We start from the raw sequence: 21,699 nt of genomic DNA on the forward strand, positions 1-21,699 counted from the left end.
GTTTTTGCTTTTTTTATTTTCCAAAATCTGATCACCGATACCTAATTTTTGGTTGTGATGTCATAGGTTGTTTTATTAACTCGGTACAGTTAATAAACATAGAAGTGGCATAAAACTGACTGCTTATACGGAATACTGCAATACAGAAGGTTTTTTTCCCACCAGTTATACTCCACACTGTACTGCACTGTGGGACTGAATTGTCTGATTTCTCTTGTCTCTGTGTACAGCAGCATCTAGATGGGAATTTTTGGCCTTTTATTCTTGTGCCTGGTCTTTGGTGGCTTCTCTCAATTTTGTGCCCTTTTGCAGCATAAGAAAAAAAATCCCTTAAGTGAGAAGTATCACAATGCATTAACTAGGGGTTTTGGGAGGGAAATTCCTGATCTTCTGCAAGGGAAGGGAAGCCAGGGACTTCAAGAACTTTAATTAAACATGCACATCTTCTGAAAGATCCAAAGCAATTGAGAGCTGAGCACAAAACATTGGTTAATGGTATCTCTGGGTCAGGCTCTGAGCCTTAGGTGTCTGATGCTGCAAAGCTTGTCTCTAGAGACAGGGCAGGGAAAGCCAGTGCTTTTTTAGTGTTTTGATGAGAGAGATCCTACAGCTATTGGAAGGAGTGGTATCTTTACATAGCTTTTTTTTTTGTCTTGTGGGGGGTATACCTCTGCCTAAAAATAGGTTTTAAATCCATTACATTAGTGGTTCAGCTGCTGTTCCTTTACTTCAGCTATAAAGGCTAAATATTCCTTATGTATGTACTGTCTAAAATTATGGATCCCTGCTTGTCATGGTTTAACCCCAGCTGCAACTAAGTCCCACACAGCCGCTTGCTCACCCCTCCCGGTGGGATGGGGGGGAGAATCAGAAGAGTAAGAGTGAGAAAACTCGTGGGTTGAGATAAAGACAGTTTAATAGGTAAAGCAAAAGCCGCGCATGCAAGCAGAGCAAAACAAGGAATTCATTCACTCCTTCCCATGGGCAGGCAGGTGTTCAGCCATCTCCAGGAAAGCAGGGCTCCATCATGCGTAACGGTTACTTGGGAAGACAAACGCCATCACTCTGAACGTCCCCTCCTTCCTCCTTCTTCCCCCAGCTTTATATGCTGAGCATGACGCCATATGGTATGGAATAGCCCTTTGGTCAGTTGGGGTCAGCTGTCCCAGCCGTGTCCCCTCCCAACTTCTTGTGCACCCCCAGCCTCCTCGCTGGTGGGGTGGGGTGAGGAGCAGAAAAGGCCTTGGCTCTGTGTAAGCACTGCTCAGCAGGACCTAAAACATCCCTGTGTTATCAACACTGTTTCCAGCACAAATCCAAAACATAGCCCCATACTAGCTACTATAAAGAAAATGAACTCTATCCCAGCCAAAACCAGCACACGGCTATACTGTGTCATTGTGTTAGTGTCTCCCGAGAGTCACCATGGTGGTGGTTTTCTCTGCTGGCCCTGTCACTATGGCTCAGCAGGGAGGCTTTGGGGATGCTCCCATGCTCCGTGGGAGGTTGGGTGGGTGTTGCAGCAGTGTAGGGGCTGCACTTGGACCCCCAAGTGTGCATGGGGCAGCACCTGCTGTGGGCGACCCACCCATGACCAGTGTGCAGAGACTGCAAAATTAGGATGACCTCCAATAGCCATTTTCTGTGCCAATACTTCAGGTGAGTATTTAATTTAGAGACTCACATGAATGTGTAACTCTCTTGTAATTTGACCAGTTAAGTTTTTTCAAAATAGATATTTTATAGTTGATGAGAAAGGTCATTTGTGTGAAATTACCTGTCTTCTGTGTCTGCGAATGTCGTGGCTTATTACACCTTGCTTCTGAAATGTTCTTACGATTCTGACTTTCTCTACAGCCTTTATTACTGCCCATTAAAACTCCTCTGATCCAGACCGAATAGTAATGGAGATGGATGGAGAGGCTGACTCACTGAAAGTGCTTCAGAAGTGGTGGGAGGCATCAGGTCACTTCAGTACATTAAATATAAACAAGTCTACAGATCAGAGTTCTTTAAAAGTAGAGATTGAATAAACTTCTGAAAGTATTAGAAGATGCTAAACATTCACACAAATAATTGTAATGTTTTTTTCCTGCACTGGGGTTAGAATGAGAATCAAAAAGGAAGGCACTTCACAAAGCACAGTAGTCTTTGCTTTCTCTAGAAATAATGGATATAAATAGTAAATGTGAGCCAATTGCTGCAACCGAACGTAGATGTCTCATGGGCCAGGGTGCAAAGGTGCATGAACTGGACTTTCTGTACTTAAAATGCTTTAGGATCACAATGAATGAAAACATTGCATTTTTTTATTACCAGACACTACCTAAATGAAGCGGAGTGATTCTGTGATACCTTGCATGCCTAACATGTGGCTGTTACCATCGTGTGTCACAGGCGTGATCTTTGTCCCCCGCCTCACGTGTTGGGCTGTCCACAACTGCTGATGTAGTGTTTAAAAAAAAAAAAAGGTGTTAAAAAAACAACCAGACAAGTGGGGAGTGATTTTTGATAGAAAAAGAAAGGAAAAAAGAAAAAGAAAGGTTTTAAAAATCACGTGGAAAGACTTGGCCCTGCCTTCTGCCTGGAAATATTTTTTAACTCCAGATTTCTTTTAGAACCTGAAAAATTATTTTTTTTCCCCACAAAGCAGATTACTGGACTTAAAATTTTATCCCTCGTCCCACGAGTCCAAGTATAAAAGAGTGACCTTAGGGATATGTCTGGTGATCTCTGATCTAAAGCACACGAGCGTGTAATTCCTAATACATTGGAGACTGATGCTTAATTGAGGAATTAGCGATGCCAGAAGAGAGCTTTCTTTGGGGCAATGTAAGTATGGCCAAATATGGTTTCAGGATCTCAGACAGAAGCATCAGAATTGCTAATTGCATTGGGGGTGCTTTCTAAGTGGCCTATGAGACTTGAGACACTTAGACTGATTGCTCTGTCATTTGGCCAGCCATAGCATACTGCTGAATTATCTTAGAGGGATGCCAGTAACTCATCTGTGACCTCTATTACTAATACATGGGGGAACACTCCTGTGACCTCAGTGTTTCAAAAGCGTTGACTCATCTTTTCTGTTTATTGATGCAAAAATCAATTTAAATAAGTTGTTGGGTTTTTTCTGTGATAGGTGAATGGATGCAACTTCTTTCCATCTTGCTTTTGTTGTCTTCATGCGGTTTGCCTCATCTCCATATTGAAAGCAGATTAAGGGACTGGAACTTCTAATGGCTTTTACAATGAGTCACAGTTGCATGTGTAGACTCCTTAGATGATTTTTACATTTTCTCGCTGGCACGTAGGATGAGGATTTCTCTCTGGTAGATTAGTTACACAGTCAAGTCCAAGCATAATAGTTTGTTCTCTTAGAGTTTTAGGAGCTTATGTCCAAGCTATATCTCAACTTAGTGTGTCTGTACTGAAGCCTTCATGATCCCTTCTCAGCTCTCATCTTTAGGAAGTTCTTTCATCTCATATTTACACACCAACTTCCATATTTTATTTTTTTCTTTTTGGGGAGATGGAGAGAGACAAGATTGCCTCCCTTGCTCCTGCCCCCAAATCAAAAATCCTCTTCATATATATCTCCTTTTTTCTGAAGTGTACAGGTGTTTATATAAAATGGGATTCACTTGCATATTGCTCCTGCTAACAGGGTGGGAGGCTTCTTAGTGGTGTACTAGTCCCAAATGGCAGCACAGCAAACCTTGCCCCAAGTGACCAAAGTCATGGCCTTAATATACGCTGTTGTGTGGCTTCCCAGCTCTGCCAGGCTGGGTGCAGCCTTTGAGAAGAGAGAAAATGAGTATGTTAGGTGGGGTGCATCTAATGAAATCATCCAGCTGCCAAGTCCAGAGGACAGTGAAACCTGTAGCTTAATAAAATGAATAAAGTCCTAAACAGTGTCACCTGATACAGTTTGCAATATATCTGCTGGTAATGTTTCAAGAAACACCTGGTTGTTGTTACTTAAAGATATTGGAGCGAAAATTTGGTGGTGACAGGGGCAGCTCTTCGCTCTGCCCGCACACAGCCTTGTTTCCCCTGGATCAGCTCCTGCTGCTGCGATTACTGAGCCGACTCACATGTAAGGGCTGTAGCTTACAGCCCCAGTATTTCAGCGCGGGGCGATGGGATGAGCATCCTGCTGTGGGGGAACGCGGGGTCGGAAGCGCACGGAAGAGCCCGGTGTTGAGGGCAGTGCAGGGGATGCTGTTACCAGTGGCACCCGACGGCAAATTTCAGGGACTAGCAGGGTAATCTTTGCCTGCTATAATGAGGCAAATTTAAAATTAAATGGTTCAGTAACTGCAGTTTACTTTTTTCATCTCAAAACACATTTCCGGCAAAAGCAATGGTGCCTCTGTTTATCTACAGATGTAGAAACTTCAAAGTTAATGCATCGGTACCCTTTCTTAAATATACTTGATTTCCCTGGAGGAAAGACTGATCCGATCTCTTGAAAATCTTTGTCGTTGTGACTGCTACCCTTAGTTAGTTTGAACAGATTTCTGATCTGCAGGAAATGTAATTGAGCTATCACTGTAGTCTTCATTTTATTATAAAAATTGAAATTCATTTCTTGACACTTGTTCCAACAAAGTATTTGGTTTAAGGGCTGGGAACTGTAACAGTTAAAATATCTGAAATGTTTGATTAATTTGCTAATTCGCTAAAACTTTCTAAAATCCTCTCATTTCCAGGGTTGCGTGCAGAAGTATATTGTGAAGAACTACTTCTACTACTACTTGTTCAAGTTCTCGGCTGCTTTGGGTGAAGAGATTTTTTATATCACTTTCCTTCCATTTACCTACTGGAACATAGATCACTCTGTGTCTAGAAGGATGATAATTATTTGGTCTGTAAGTATTTCTGTGACTGACTTAAACATGTACTTGTTAATTCTCTAACTGTAGCAAATTAATATTTGAGAGTAAGAATAACCCTTCAAACAACCCCCCCCCCACATTATTTATATGTGTAACTCGTGCATTCATGAAGCAGAGGCATTGTGATGCTGAGAGCACTGAGGCACGAGGCGTTAGCTGACGCAGGGTGTCTGTTCATTTCCCTATGTCTTGCACTGACTTATTTTTTTCAGCCCAATAACTGAGCTGTTTTTGATAGAGTTTGCCCAGAACAGTTGGGAAAATGCTTCCTTCCCAATGTATCATGGTATTTTAAGGATCCTCCTTTATCATCTTAGGAAATCTTTCTCTTACTCCAATTTCTTCTGCATAACCTGTTCGTATAGTTCTGGCTCAGTTGAATGAGTATGAATCTAATAGGAAGGGGATTGCAGGCTGCAGCGGAATAAACAGGGTGCTTCTGCAGTCACTTGAGGGGAAAAAAAGTAAATCAGATTCTCTGTTGAAGGCTAAGACTTAAAAGCATTGATTTTTGTTAACACCAGAGCGTTCTCAAATTAACTGGCTTCAGCATTGCTTCAGCCTTCACAAATGTGGTTTGGGGTATCCAGAATAATGTATTTCCATTCTGGCACTGAAAACCAGTAGATAACCAGGCACTTCAGTGTGGGAATGGCTGTTATTTTGTCGCTGCCATTGCTCATCTTGGTATCGATCAGATCTTTGCTGCCCAAATAAGACCGTTTTAGAACAAAGAAGGGAGGTAGGAAGCATCTGTGGCAGATGGCAGACCCTGGAGGTTTAGCTGTCAATCTACGTTGATTTAAGAAATGGAAGCTTGGTAAAAACTTGGATGTGATATCTAGCTTTGTTTCTTTACAGTGAAGCTTCTCCTTGATTTAGTCAATTCCGGTTAATAATATTCTGTCTTTTGTCCAAATAATATGATGGGAAATAATAAAAACAATCTGAATTGGGTCCTACACTTCAAACGCACCCGGTCTTGGACAGAAGGCATCAGTTGTTCTGTGCCAGTAACCCTAGTCAATACATTTTATAAAGAGAACATGAAAAATAACTTGCAGATGAAACTTAGGAGTAGGTGGACACTGTATAATTAGAGTTGGGTTTTGGCCAGGAGTACACCTACTGCTTCTGGAAACGTGCCACAGAAGATGATAATTGGTAGTCACTGCCTTCTGGGTTTGCATATTGCTCAAAACATGACTCTCTAGAGCTCCTCACATGCCCTTCTGCAGACTTGCCTTGCCTTCACCTTGCAAGGAGTCCATCTGAGTACTGGTCAGATCTAGGCTGGTTTAATTAGAGTATTCAAGCATGTGATATTATGATTATTAATATTATTCTTCAAATTAGGGAGTTCTGGAGTTGCATTTTATACTGAAAAGGAGGAGCTGTTTTAAATACACAGGCTTGTGACAATCTGTAGTTTAAAACATTTTAATTATATGTAATTGTGAAATGGCTAAAAATGTCTGTGCAGGCTATGTGTTAATGTTATGGCAAGCTCAGCTGGGTGGCTTATTTGCTGGTGAGCAGGCTGTGAACAGGAATCAGCACTCACGGTGCTGTAAGTGGTGTCGGTCTGTCTTAGACACCTTGGTCACGTATGCAACAGCAAAATCAGCTTAGCGGCATGGGAGATGCCAAGGTGTTCAATGTAGCAAAGCTGTGCTTTTAATGTACTGGAAGGTTTTTGGCGATAGCACTGGCAGGACGCCTGCCTGGCGACACCCTGGTGAGCAGGAGTGCAGATCTGCAGGCTATCTGCAATTCAGAGTTTTAAAGAAACGCTTCTGTTTCTGCATGGATGACGATGTGGGGCTGAGAACAGCCATGTTAGATAAAAGTGAAAATCTAGGTAGCCTGGTAGTCTCTGACAACAGCTGCCGGTAGAAGGCCGGGAAGAGCACTAAGGGGCAAGTGCAGCACCCAGGCACAGTCTGCAGAAGGCTCTTGTGCAGCTGGGGAAAGGAGTTGGTATCGAATGGAGATCCATAAGGAGGTAGTAGTAGTTCCCTTTCAACACTGTTTGGTATGAGGAGAGGTTGTTAGTGAAGCTCTTCAGGAGGGAGAGAGACGGTGGACCAGCAATGACCTTTTTGTGAGCCTGGTGCCAAGCACACGGGTACGTTGGGAACATACGTTGGTAAAACACGGTCGGCAGGGATGGTCGTGACGAAGGGGGTTAGACCACCGTGTGGGAGAAGTGGGCTTACCCTTGGGCAGTGGAGAAACAGAAAGGTGGTACTGTGTGGTACTTCCTTTTGTGCTATTGGGGAAATGGTGTGGAAATGTTGGAAATGACAGTCGGGGTCCCAGCATGAATCGGGGGAGTTTCTTCCCTTAAAAATTAAAGCAGTATTAATGCTGTTTACAAGGCCTTCCTGCCATCTTATCTGGCGTAGTTTATGCAGAGCCAGTCCCCCACATTTGAGAGAGATAAATTCGAACTGGAGCAGGGCCAGGGATGATTAGGGAACAGGCTATTTTCTGAGGAGAGACTGAAAGCTTAGCTAAGTCCCTAACAAAATGAAGTCGGAGAGAGAATGGGGCTGGCTGTAAACACCAGGGGAAGGAGGGAGCTTCTTAAAATAAAAGTACAGTGATGAGGAGAAATATGCATAAGACAGTTGTAAATAAGCTAAGTTGAAGCCAAAGGTTGTGAAATAGCTCTAGAAGGGCAGAGGGCAGTAAGAAAAATTACAAAGAGAGGTTATTTCAGCAGCAGCAGAGGAGTGGGCTTGGTGCCCAGGGATGTCTTCTCCACTCCTGGGTCCCCAAAACTGGCTGCGCGTGGCTTTTTGTTTAGCTGGACAGCTCTGGGAAACACTGGCTGCGGCCACATCCAGGTGCTTTGGGAGCTTAAAGCAGCACGTTGTGCTTCCATGGTGCCTTTCCTCTGGAGATTCACAGCATATATGTAGGCTTTCCCTTTCCCTTTACGGATAGCCAAGTGACATAACCGCCTGAAACCTCCAATCAAGATGCTGGGTCAGTGCCAAAGGTACCCTGGTGTCTTCGCTTCCCTTCTTCAGCTCTTTGAAGTAAACACTCTTGAATCTGCACAGACGAGGCTGCGATGCCTGTGACTCGCTACTTCAGCCAGGAAGTGCAGAGATGCAAAAGAACTTCACATGAACCAGCCCCTAAATGTACTTTAAATTTACCGCACATCTCGACTCGAGAGGTGAAAGTTCAGTTTGTTTTTTTAAATCTCTGCACCCCTTCAGGGTTGAAAGCTTTATTTTGGTGTGGAACTTCAGCCTGGAAAAAAGTAGTTAACAGTTTCTACTTGCCATTCAGGATGCTTGGAAATTTTCTTTGTTATTTTTTTCAGGGTGTGTGGATGTAAAATGTACCCACACCTCTTTTAAGCCTAAAAAACTTTAATTTGTACAATATAAATAAGAGCTGGCCAGCGTGGACTTTGTTGGGGCAGGTGTGGAAGCTGTCGGCGTTTGACAACGATGAGCTGCTGGCTCAGGTGAAGGCGGCATCTCCGAAGGAAGGCAGATTTTGGGTGGCTGACGGTACCAGGCGGGCACCCGCCGGGCTGCGTCTGTCCCTCCGGGCTCCCCCAGCTGGGGTCTAGGCGGTGCTGGGTGCAGCACGGGCAGGTCTGAGAAGGTCCTGGGTCTGAATCCGTAGCAATTTAGTTTCCCGTCTTGCTTTTCAGAGGAACAGTTTTCCAAAGGCTGTCAGCATTTAGTTACTCGGGAATGATGAGCCCTGAACTCTGGCTCTCAGAGTAACTGGAGTTTAATAACCAGCAGGAATTTACCCACAATCATTATGTGCAGCAATTGAATCCCTGGATGCTGCTTAGAAAATGCACTTTGCAGCAAACTCTGGGTTTAGTGATTCTTGTGTGTTTGTTATTTTTTGTGCTTCTGCAACATTTCGTCAAAACAAGCTTGGAACAGCTGATAAACGTAGTCATTGGAAAGTCAAACTCTTTAAAGCGCCATATATTACACTGCATAAGAACATGTAAGACTGTATGCAGGCATGTAAGTAACTACAAAATGTTGGAATACAAAAATAAATGGTCCATAAAAGAAAATGCCATGTGCAAGATGATAAAGTGTTTATTGAGAGCGAATTTTGTACGTGCTGGTAGCTGTACTCTACCCTTGAAGAAAAAGTGCCAGTGAAGCTTTCATAACTGAGACGCTGAATTAAGACACTGCATATCTGATGTCACTTCAAGACTGCTAAATTTCAGTCAGAATAATTTAAGGTGAAGTTTAAATCTGAAACCTTTTGTATTTCACTAGAACTACAAAGTGTAACAGTTTCTCAGTTTTAAGTGTTAGATGATAAACCAGATCAATATGACAGTAGTTTTTCCTGCTACCAGGAGACTGTGCCCAAATTTCTCTTATTTAGACCCCTCACAAGATAGCTATCTTATAATTTTTGTCTGAAGCCTTCTTTTAAAGACAGAGTGAACATCCTAGGACGTTGGTCAGTTATACTTCTGGAGGCACAAGGCTCTCTTGATCGTCTTGTTCTGGTTTTGTTTTTCTGAAGTCTGACTTGAGAGAGACAAAGTCCTCCCTCCTATGTATGATTTTTTTTAAGGAGCTGCCTGTGCTGTCTCTTCCCTCCTCCTGTCCCCTGCTGCCCCTTGCCGTGACATCCATGCTGCGCTGCCGCTCGCTGCTGAGCGGCACTGCGTGTGGTGGGCTGGAGACCTGCCTCCTGGATGTGCTGCTCACCTCATGGCCGGGACAACTTGAGTAAGTGTTTGAGCATCCCACCGGCTCAATGCAAACTTGAACGTCCCGTTGCACCTGACCAAATCCTTGACAAATGTCGTGCAAAGTTCTTGCGCAGCTAGCACAAGACTGCCGTGTTTTCTGGAAAATGAATAACCACACTGGAGGTGGCAGGTCCTCGAGCTCCCCTAGCCAGCCACCCTCTCCCGTAAGGTGCGTGTGCCTCAAGGAGGTGCCCAGCCTCGCGGTCGCTGTTGGATGCTGTCCACATGCAGAGATGCCAAGTGGCTCGGGGAGGGGATGGAGAGCAGGATGCGATCAGAGGGTGGCTTCGGGCCCCCCAGCCTGGGGGTGCCTGCGGTTCTGCGGGGCTTTATCCACCTGGGCTGCCACCAGGGCAAAAGGCCAGCAGTGCTGCCCAGTGACTTCCATGGTTATTTCCCTGAAGCCAAACCTTAGTTCTTGGCATTGACTGGGGATAGCAGGAGCAACTCCAGAAGAACATACTCTTCCTCACTCTGCTCCTCTTTCACTGTGAACCAAGTGATGTTCGAGGGGCACAGTCACAGCTATTATCTGTTGCAGCGTTATCTGTTCACTTAAGCCTTAGTTGGGGGATGCTGCGAATAGAAGCTGTGAACAGTGCAGACTGGATGCTTGGTTTAATTTCCGTATGGTGAATCAAAATTACACCTGTCTTGACAACCACAGAAGATAGCTGGCACTTTCAGGATACAGCCTTTGCTGCTGCTTGACTAATCTCCTGCAAATGCCAGTTTATTAATAGTGCATCCTTATTTTTTTTCCCCCTCTTTCCAATGTTCCTGATGTGTTCTGTCACTCCTATCAGCACACAGAGATGATGATAAAAACAAAAGCAACATCACTTTCAAACTGTAAATTTCCTTTCTGGGAAGATGACAAATACTATTGCAGGGCAGGGTTTCTAGAACCAGGTTATAGAGTTTCTTGTTTTGGAGCCAAAACAGCAGATTCGAAGTCAGGCTGCCACAGCATGAGTCTCAGGGAAGAAGTTGCCAGTGCTATTTGACCCCACATCTTCTCTAGAATTTAATCTTGTTCTTTTAATTGATCAATAGCGCAGATGGGAGAGCTGCAAAATCAGAAGTTGAAAATAAATATGTTCTGGTTCACTTTTGTTAGCTGAAATATTACAGAGTGCAAGAAGAATTGCTCCTCCCGACCTTCTCACGCCTGTGGGACAGTTGCATGGGTCCGTCCCTGTGCGGAGGTTGTGGCAGAGGAGGGATGACTGGTGCATGAAGAGGACGTGCCACACGCAGCACACCTGCAGCACTGGGCCTGTTTCCTAAAACCTGCCAGATTCAGGGTCTGGGCAGCTGCCATGTAAATGTTCCAAAGGGGAAATTGTGCCTTGAGGCACCAGTCCCATGCCTCTGCATATGGAGCTGGCTCGGCTGTGTTTATTTAGGTGCCTTCATACATGTCTGCACTGTGGTGGTAAATATGTGCAGCTCTCTTGCTTCCTGCCATGAAAGTGCTGCCCACAGCGATTGCAAGAGTAGTGAGGGAGAACCATTGAAAATGCCAGGCAACACCTGCAGGTGAGCAAACCCACTTCTGAAATTACTGAAGCAATACTGGAGTTATGCGGATGTCGAGGAGCCATGTCACTCTATGGGACTCTGATGCCCACAGGGAGGGGAACAGCCCCTCACCCCAGAGGGAACCCCCACAGATGTTGGGACAAATGCATTGGCACCTGGACCTATGTGGATGCCAATGCATCAAGTTTGATATGTCATTGTTCGCTAAAGCAAGATCTGTTAAAACACAAAGATAGATTCCTCTTGTTTACCCCAATACAAAGCCCTGGGTGAGGATGTATTTTTGGAGATGAACCATATATATGACTCAGAGCCAAGTCAGAGGAAACCTCAGAAAAAGGCTGTTGTGCTGCTAGTAATTGCTAATTACACTTGTGTAGTGAGATGTAATACTGTTGAGCCATAATGACAATAAAGCTTTGCCTTTCCTTCACCTGATGCATTGGCTCTGAAGGATTGCTGTTCCCCTCACACAGCCCAGGCCGCCCCAGCAGTATGGTCGGCAGCAAAGTTTGAGGAAAGTCTTGTTTTTAAGTTCCTTACAGCACTACAGAAAAACCCTTTGAGAGGGGAACAAGTGTGTACAAGTGAGAAGTCTTTACCCAAGTAATTTTTAAATGCTTCTTGCATTTTTTGTAAGGATTTCATTCTGAAGGCTTCAAAGTCATCTGCGTAGCACTGGAAATTCAGAAAATCCCAAACCGAATAATGGTGGTGTGGGCTTGGGGTTAGAAAAATGCCCCCATGTATCAGGCTTTGCTGCCTTGGCCCACATGTTCAGCCTGCGCAGTTATAAATGCGGGACCCTCGGGAGGGACGGCAGCTTCGGTGCAGCCTGTGCCGCATTGCATTCCCAGCACACCCGCAGCGTGCCGAGCTGATGCGGTAGCACCTGGCGGTGCAGAAACAGCAGAGGCTGGTTCAACTCTGAACCGATTAGGGTAGCCCTACCCTAGATTTCAAGCGTGGCTCAGTAAGCCAGGCTGCTTACTGCTTCACCGCGGAGCAGAACAAGACATGGGTAATATACTCCCTTGCAGTGCAGGGTAGGAGCCCTCAGGAGGAAAAGCCTGCCTCGCCTCGCCCTGGGCTCTCCTCTGCCTGTGAATGCAGCTCATGGGTTCAGCTGCATAAATGAAGCGCCCAGTTTGTGTTTCAGTGGGACAGAGCAGTGGCAGGGGCCGCAGGAGCTGTGCAGCCCACAGCAGAGCAGCACACAGCCAGGGAGCTCCCGGGGCAGGGAGGAGCGGCAGCCACAGCCCCGCAGCCATGGGCTGTGCACATGTGGCTTTGGAAGAAGGGGCTGGGAGGATGCGTTTTATTTCCTACATCTCCAGCTGGTGCTGCTGTGTCACTGTCAAGTGATGTTACAAATATGAAGGAGCTGACATAACTTCCTGAGGGTCCCCACCGTGGCAGCAGTATGTGAGCAACTCTTCCTTATGTGTGTGTGTGTGCGTGCGCACCTCAATACAGAAGGGAAGGCGACATTTCCCTGCGTTATACGTGGGCATGGTTGTTGCTAGTGACCCCTCCACCACACCTCTGCTCCCGTGCCATGGTCCCCCTTGCTTTTGCCATAATTTCTTTAGTAAGGACTTGCATCGTGGCATTTGTCACAATCGTAGCTTGTAGGACTTGCAAATACAGAGGCAGAGCAGAGTCCCTTTGCCTCCCCTAACAGGGCACTCCCGTGGGAAACTGGTGAGGGTCTGGGAGTGAGGGCTCCCTGTACAGACCTGTCTGATGCCCCAGGGCATCACTTTGCTTCTGCCCAGGTTTGGGCCCCGCTTGTGGGTGTCCAGTGACCCGGGAAGGCTGCGGTGCTGACCTGTGGTGCTTTTCCCTTTCCCATCCTTGAACTCCAGCTCCCTTCTCTCCCTGCCAGCCTGAGCAGCCCCCCTCATTTGCCAACACATCTTTGTAAGTTGGATGTGAAACGGTTAAGTTTCATTTGGAAAATTTGAACAGTCTGGGGTACATGGTAGTTAGAGTTGCTGCCGTCAGCTTTCACAGTAAAGGGAATTAGCCATGCCCATCCCATCAACTTCTGTGAAATCCCAACTAAATTCCCGTGCATTTCTGTGTAGTTATCTGCTCCAGCTAATTGTGTCCTACACAATCCATCACGGCTTTGACTTTGTGGCTTCAGTAATGGAAAAGTCTCCAGGTTCAGACAAATTCCCCATGCAGAGACAGAGGTACTTATTAATGTGCAAATTAAAGTTATTTATGCTGAAGATGTCTGCAAACTGTTTTCCACCAGAACTGCAGAAAATTCAGTTTATCTGTGTCACTCAGATGGAGTGGAAGAGAGCCTGTGCTAGAAATAAACACAGAATAGCAGCATTGAGAGCTGTAATATAGCACGCTAGGTAGGCAAAAAAAGTCAGCAAAGTAGGAAAGAAGCAAACAAAACAATAAAGCATGAAGAAATTATTTGCTTCAAGATTTCTTTTCTTTGCCATGCCTACAAGACAGGAAATGGTGTCTGGTCACTCAGTGTTTAAGGGCCTGTTCCCTCTTCTCTCTAACATTCAGCTTTGGCCCTGGAGACCCATCGGGTGGAAAAGTCCATGAGCTCATAAAGACTTTTGGAATGGGTTTTATTTAAATCTTAGGTGAATATGGTTTGAGTCTAGCTCCTCCTTCCTCCCTAAATCTTCCCAGCCTGTGTGAAGAAAGGGGAGCTGCGTGAAGCCCAGCACTGCAGGCTTGAGGCATCACCCTGCTTTAGCCTTTGAAATGCATAAACTTGTTGCTACAAGGTGACAAGCTCCTGGGTCAAGCCTTAACCTACCCTCCCCTGTCTGTCTGAAGCTGTCGCGAATGTGCTTTTTGGCTTACCTAAGCTAGGCTGGAAGTCACAGCAAAATTACCCAGTCCTGTGGACTTAAGCAGTCCCAAGTTACTTGCTGGTCTGGACTTGGGGTAATTTCTGCCCATGCTAAATTTATTCCAGGGCCATCAAAGATTTTTGGCATTGCACAAATAGGTAATTCAAGTCAAGTGTAGGTGAGGCTTAGCTCTGTGTTCATCTTTAGCCTGTACCCCATGCTCATCTCTCCATCTCCCTCTCCTTTCTAGTGCTTCAATGCTTATGGCTCACAATGTTTATTACAGGGGTTTTCTCATCTGCTAGGTTGAAAAAAGCTCATAACAGGCCAAAACTTTCAGGCTGCTTGCTTTCTTTCCTGGGACTGTTAGAGTGTAAATCCAAAATGACAGAGAAATAAGATCAGGAAATAATGAAAAGTGGCTTAAGAGAGGATATGCCAGTTAACCAAGGCAGATATCTACCACCCTCAGAAGATGAGAGCTGCAATAGAGTGCAATTCAGATATATCCTGCCATGAAATAGAATGCTGTAAGTGTGTTTCTGCAAAACGCTTGTCATGTAGTGACTGCATCGGCAGTGGCCTCCTACTTTTTTTTTTTTTGCTATTTGTGGCTGAGCTCTGGGAGTTTGTGCCTGGTACACTCACAGGGGTACTGCCCTCAGTCGCCAGCTGAGTGATGGTCCCTGGCAGGACTGGCTGATGCTCTGGGCTGGGCTGGGGAGGGATGCGCAGGTCCCAGCTGGTGCTCTGCCTGCCCCGCTCCGTGCTGCGGGGCTGTCTCCCCGGGGAGGGCACCCCTCTGCCCACCACAGGCAGATCTGGCAGGAGCTCTGGGCTGCTTGCTGTGCTGTGCTGCGAGCTGGAGAGCCCGCGTGGGGCCTGGGCAGTCCTGTGTTTGTCCCGCTGCTTGTGAGCAGCGTATGGGGAGGCAGGCGAACCAGAGCAACACCTTTGCTGGGTGGCTTTTAGCAATGGTGCACTTGTCATCTTTCACCTTCTCGGGGAAGGCTGCCAGTTCGGCTGATGGGGGATGTTTTACTGCACCCACAACTGCCGCTTCTGCCAAATGATCCAGGACATTGCATGTAAAACCACGTGCACAGCACGCAGATAAGCTAAAGGCAAAGGTTGGCGCTTCAGAGGGCGGTGCGTAGTCTGAGCGTATCCTGGACTCCCCTTCATATTCTATGGAGGTTGTCTTGCCTCTCATTACTGTACGTATCTATACAATATGTTTTTTTAAAAAATATAAGGGTCAGAATTTAATCTGGAATGCCAGGAAGGAAGGTATTGTGAGGATGCCTGGTATTTCTGCTTACCCGTACCACCTCCAGCATTCAGCCTGTTTTTCACCATCAGAGGAGTCCTAGCATAGCCTTCATTTCAAAGATGACTCATTTCCCTTTCTGTAATACTCTTACGTACTAGTGCTAATAATACTTCTACAAGTGGAAGCCATTATTTTAGAGGACTGCTGATAAACTGGCTTGTCCTACCTTGCCTCTCAGATGGTATAATGAATGGTAGCCTCAATATTTTATGTTCCGTTGGAGAGAGTAATTTTGCTTTCAACCCTGGAATTTAATTAACATCCAAAGATGTGCCTGCATCCGTTTGGAAACTGGTGGCATTAACCTAATAAACCCACACAGTGGTTTCTTTAAGACTCTTGTACCTTGAGCCTTTGTTTACTGTGAACAGTCCAGGCAGGGTATTTGCTGACTGCCCTATGCCCGATATATCAGGGTGAAGCAGGAGCAGCCAGGTGTGCCACAGGTGGTGCCGATAATAAGGCGGTGATGTGATGCACGTGATGAGGGATAAAGGATGCAAAGGCAGTAGCAGTCACTTCTCCAGGCTCTGGTCTGGCTGTAAGCCTGGCACTCCCTGCGGCATGCCGTTTGCTGTAGGGAGAGGGGGATGAAGGAATGTGACATTTTGGCTTTTTCCTGGTCACGATTTGTAAATCCTGAATCGTGATGTCTTTCTTTTAATGTGAAGCCATTTTTTAGGTGGCTGGTGGGAGAGAGAGGGATGCAATGTGGCTGGTGACAACTGTGGCAGTGGATGATCATGTTGCTGTTCTGGCATATGGCTAACACCAGCATGGGAAGGGTGTTATTTTAAGACCCCTTCTTTGCTAGTGGAAGCATGAGAAGCAGAACAGCGAGCCGTCTCGCACAGCAACTGAGCTTTCATGGCAGACGTCAGTTAACCCGATTTTTGTATTTAAGAAAAAAGGCTTGCTTTGTTTTGTAGAGCTTCCTTTGCATATGTCTTGCTGCACTATCCAAAGGAAGGATAGGGGCAACAGAAAGCAAATACATCCTCCAGGCACAGCCTGGGTGATTTTTTTTCACAGCCTTCTCACTGTGGATGCTGAGAGCCTGTTGCCTTTGGGAACGGGGTGCTGAGGAGCAGAGGATGTCAGCATGGCGGGTGCCCAGGGCACTGCTGGATGGGCTGCACCTCTCAGGGATGCTGGTCAGCTTTGCCTCTTGTCTCTGCTTCCCATTGCTACTGCTGGCAGTGACCTGAGAATATAAAGTTTCCCCCAAAATCACTGCACCGCAGTGCTCAGTAGCTAATTCACGGAGCCCTTGCTTAAACCTCTGGTGTCCCAAGCAGGGCACAGAGGCCCTTTGTTGTTAGGGAGTTAGGCAGGAGAACTGGTAATTTCTGTTGCTCATCCAGTTTTCTCTCTGCTGCCTCCCCAAGGATGCCAAGGTTATTATTTAATAGCCGCACTGGTGGTGTGTCCCAGGGGGGTTCCTGCAGCACCTCGTGCGGTGGGTGCAGTGGGAGCTGCTGGGAACAGGAGAGCTGGTGCTGCCCTTGGAGAGCTGCTGCGTGGAGCTGGGAGGGACGTGGCTGGGCAAGGTGGTGATTTGAAGGTGGTGGCAGAAAAATTTCTGTTATACCTGTTTGCTTTGCAGGAGAGGGGTTGTAAGGGATAGGGAGGAAACTTAAACTTCTCTAGCGTGGGGTGGAGCCAGCTGTCTGCCTCACACCATCATGTGTTGCCGCATTTCGTCAGCAAACCCTCCTTTTGGTGCCACTTCTGATCAGGTTCCAACATGGTGCAGTAAAACCGCTGCTTCCTTCGCTGACCAGGATAATGGAAACCCCATTAATAATTCAGGGGATAAATTCTGCGCTTGGGGTGGTGGATTTTGCAGGAAAAAGCGCAGGAATAGAGGTGGTTCCCAGGTGGGCTGAGTGGGGGTTGTCTGTGCTGACTGACAGCCCTGTGGCCTTTCCTCTCCCCAGATAGTGATGTACATAGGCCAGGTCTCCAAGGACATCCTGAAGTGGCCTCGGCCCCTCTCGCCACCTGTCGTCAAGCTGGAAGTGAGGACGAATGCAGAGTACGGGATGCCTTCCACCCACGCCATGGCAGCCACTGCCATCTCCTTCTCCTTTCTCATTGCAACCATGAACCAGTACAAGGTAGGGGGTACTAAAGAAAAAAGAAAAAATTAAAAAAAAAATTTAAAAACCAAAAGTATGCGTCTGCTTCCAGCAAGCTACAGAAAACTAGCAAATCCAAAGCTGTTGCCACTTCCAGGGGAGCTCTGTATTTCTTTTCACCGACGTGTGTTTTTCCCTGTTGTTACCCATAGCTGGCCAATAATAGACACAAGAAGAAATTTAGTGGAAATCTCCTTTCTTTAGCACGAACCCCGCTCAGAGCTGCAGGCGGGCTGCGCTGCCCTTGGCGGGTTCGCTGGTTTCACGTGTGGGGTGACCGTGGAGGGAGCTGCGCTGCTCCTGCGGAAGATGCCTGGTGTCAGCGTTTCGTGCTCGCCCCGTGCCCGCTAAGCCGATGCTGCATGTCAGGAAACACCGGCTCCCAGGGAAACCAAAGGGGCTCTGTGTTGCCTGGTTTTTGTATGATGCGGGAAAAGCCTCCTTGGAAATCCCCTGGCTCTAACCTGTGTTGGACTAATAGCATACAACACAATTGGAGAGCCTGTTTGTCAGAGAAATAACAGCAATTTCACTGCACTGGAGCTGTAGGCTGCTTGGGGAGATCTCAATTATTTTTCCCAAACCTTCAGCCTTTTATCTTTCGAAAAGGTTTATTTCCCGGAAACTCATTTCTCCGTGATGATTATTTTAATTTCATTTTATGAATCCAAACACGTGTTTCCTGTACTCTAGCAATAATAACTTCCTGGCTGCATCATATTTAAGCGTGTTTCTCAGCCCTCTCAAGGGTATTTCAAAGATAAACCCGTGTAACCAAGAGGGCTCGCAGTACGGCAGGGGGCTCTCGCTGTCACAGTGTCCCTGGGTGTCCTCCCCGCAGTGCCAGCGTGCATGCAGGGACAAAAGGTGGTCACTCGTTTGATGAAAGGTGCTGTGTCCTGGGGCTGTAACTCATAGAAACGGAGATCTCTGAATTAATTTAACTTCCAGACTCATCCGGTCCCAGCTGTGAAGCAGTGGGCTTTGCTGCTGCCCACAGTGCAGGGATGAGTGAGCAGGTCAGTGGTTCCCAAAGCTGTGCTGCCAGCCCCCTGCTCCCTGGGAATTGCATGGTAACTGGTCGGAGCAGCTTGGCAGTGGGATGGGGATGGGGAGGAGGAGCCATAAGGTAGGATATTTGTCAGCCCTGGAAGGCCAGATCCATCCCATGTGTCAGCACTGCCAAAAAGACCTGGTCAGCAGCACTTTCTCCTCCTCCTCCTCGACTGATAAGCTACTACCAGTGGGACACGCAGCTCTTCACAGGCTGTCTCGTACTTCTTGGAAACTGCCATGAAACAATAAAGCTGCTGTAAAATAATTAAATGATTTAATTGCCTCTATTAAGAAGGAACAGTCTACCAGTACATTATGCTGCTATCTTCTAAAGCTGCCCTAGTCATCAATTACCGATCTGGACTAGCTCCCAGGCTGCCTGCTGAGGGGGGAGTAGAGTGGGCGTAAATCCTCTGAAGGCTTAGAGAAGTGAGGAAAAAATAGCGTTTTATGAACTGGGAGTGACATCTGCAGCCGGGTCTGAGCTGTCTGTTCCGGGGGCTAGAGTACGCCAGGGGGAGGGGGTCAGAAGGGAGTTGTTATGCTTAAAATTTCCACAGACGCATTTTTGCGCTGACCTATGGCCACCCTGGTCAGTCATCAGCCTCTCAGCAGTAGATGGAGACTTTGTGTCAAATCAGGTGAATTCATTTCATTTATTTATATTTTGGGTTGGTTTATTTTTTTCAGAAAAATGTCCCTTACAGACTGAAAGGAGCCCACCAGCCCACTCGGTTTCAGCATTTGAATGAATGGATTAAGGGCTAATTTGTTAAGCTTATTTTTTAGCAAATGTGTGGTGTTTTTTTCCTTTTTAAATGTCAATTTATTTCAACACTTCTTTCCATGTTGATAGGCAACTCAGAGAGGGAATTAAGCAAAACCAGCTTCATAAGAAGATGATTAAACCTGAAGTGTCACAGGGAAGAGCAGTCCTGACTGCTCTCATAGCTGGACTGTGGTTTCAGCCCAGACATTGATTTTCCCATCCCAGCCCGCTGCTTGAGAACTATTGATCACGCTTCTGGTCAGGCTCTGTGGCTATCGTGTTCCTCTCAGGTGATCTGAGGCTGCAGTTCAACCTCGGGCATCGCTTGTACAACATGCTGTGCCTTTTTTCCTTTGGGTCTTTAGCACCAACATGGATTTTGCAGGTAGATATTGTGGGGAAAAACTCTGCAAATGCCATCTATTTCCCAGGTTTCCCCACGCTAAGGCTAGACCTTTGCAAAAGTGGGCACCAGAGGTAACGAAACGACCTTCCAGCAGGATTGCACGTTGGCCGATGTGAGGTCTTGTTTTGGGTCACGTTAATCTCTTTGGGAAAGTACAGCTCAGGAGCCGTTTCCCAACAGAAGATTCTTATGTCAGTCCGGCTGCTTGGATGTTTTATTTGGGATATATATTGATGTTAAACTGGATAACGGTGTAACGTGTGTATTTATTTTTTTCCCTTTTCACAGTATCCGTTCGAACTAGGCCTGGTAGCAGCCTTTGTGTTCTCGACGCTGGTGTGTCTCAGCAGGCTCTACACAGGGATGCACACGGTCCTGGTAAGGCTGCCCTGCGCCGCCCCGTGCCGCTCGTGCCTCCAGTGACTCCCTGCAGTGCTTACCTACAGCGATTCCCATCTCCCACTCTGCAAGCGATGTACGTCCTGCCTTGGCCATGCCGCTGCAGGAATATAGGAGTCATGCCACTAAATTTCAGGCTGTACATTCAAAGGCAGCTGTGAGGAAACCCTCAGGCTATTGCTATTCGAATAGGCAGGGGAATTATTTGTACCATTAGGGAAGCAGCAGTGCGTGTGGGTTGAGGAGCCCGGTGAGGTCGGTGTGGCATCCGAATTGTAGTTCTCTATTTTGAAATTTTAATTGTGAGGAATGCATGTGGGCAACTGACGCTGCTCTTTAGCTAAGCCTTTTGTGCAATAGTACCACTGTTGTCAGCGAGAAATACTCCGGGCTGGTTTAGCCTGGGAGTGTCAGGGAAGGAATAGCAGGTGGGTGAGTCACGCCGGCGACCAGAGGAGAGCGGAGGAGAGGGTAAAACGTGACAAGTGATGTGCCCTTGGGGAGCTGGCGGACAGCATGTCTCCTCTTACCATACAGGGACATGGCACTTGAAAAAATATTATGACAAGCTTCTTGTTTTCAGCTGGTAGGAAATTTATTCTTAAAGGATCGAGATGCACAAATACTTCGTTCAAAAATAATCATCAAATATCTGTGACTTCATATGACAGACTTGTTGGGCACAGTTGTTCAGAAATGTCAGCCGTGCTTTAAGAACAGATTTCAGTGTAACTTTGATTAGGCAGTAGCTGGTTCCTTCCTGACGAGAGGAAACGTTATTGATCTGTTATATATAATGGTCGGAGGGGTGGTCCAGCTGCCTAACCATGGATAAAAACTCCTGGTTACTTCCCTGCAGGAGTTTGATACGCATTGTTTGTTGGTTGCATATGCATAAATAATTTCATTTTTTTACTAAGTAATAATTATGTTTGTAATAAGGAGACTCGATGACTGTAAGAAAGGGAGCCTTTGTGAGATGAAGGTTATCTATAAAACATAGCTTGACCTTCCCTTCCAGATCAAAACAATATCTTAAATCGAAGCTGGAGACACCCTTTCTTGACTAGTGACCTTAAGTCAATCAGTACCTTCTTCACATACTTCCCTTGCTGGTCCATCATAACAAAAGACTCCTCTAAATTTAGATGGATTTTAGGATAAAGAAGAAGTCCTTTGTGCTTTTGACACAATAAAAAAGGGCTTTACAATAAAAAAAGCTCCTTAGTTGAACTGTGAGCAACGCTGCCTTTCAAAAGGGCAAACGTACTTCGTTGGGGTTTTCATGCCGTGCGTGCCATGGTGGGGACGGAGCTGGGGAAACGACTGATGACCACAGCTGCCCAAATGAAACCCCTCTCTCTCTGTGGTGCCATCTGTCCCACCTGCAATGACAGGTTCTGGTGTCCCACCTGCAATGACAGGTTCTGGTGTCCCACCTGCAATGACAGGTTCTGGCGTCCCACCTGCAATGACAGGTTATTTCGGGGAAGAAGTGTGGTTCAGAGACATTTACCACACTTTAAGGGACGGCTCCCACCCTGAGC

General features: G+C 46.5%; 1 protein-coding gene across 1 annotated transcript in view; it reads left to right on the plus strand.

Annotated features, from left to right (window-relative positions):
- SGPP2 (sphingosine-1-phosphate phosphatase 2) overlaps positions 1–21,699 on the plus strand; it is a 37,985-nt gene that overhangs the window by 10,617 nt on the left and 5,669 nt on the right. The window contains exons 2-4 of the mRNA XM_072868610.1: positions 4,713–4,871; positions 17,322–17,501; positions 20,042–20,131. Of these exons, the coding sequence (XP_072724711.1) occupies positions 4,713–4,871; positions 17,322–17,501; positions 20,042–20,131 (429 nt within the window). The remainder of the gene's footprint in view (positions 1–4,712; positions 4,872–17,321; positions 17,502–20,041; positions 20,132–21,699) is intronic.

The sequence above is a fragment of the Ciconia boyciana genome, chromosome 7 (assembly GCF_034638445.1).
Source record: "Ciconia boyciana chromosome 7, ASM3463844v1, whole genome shotgun sequence".
NCBI lineage: Eukaryota > Metazoa > Chordata > Aves > Ciconiiformes > Ciconiidae > Ciconia > Ciconia boyciana.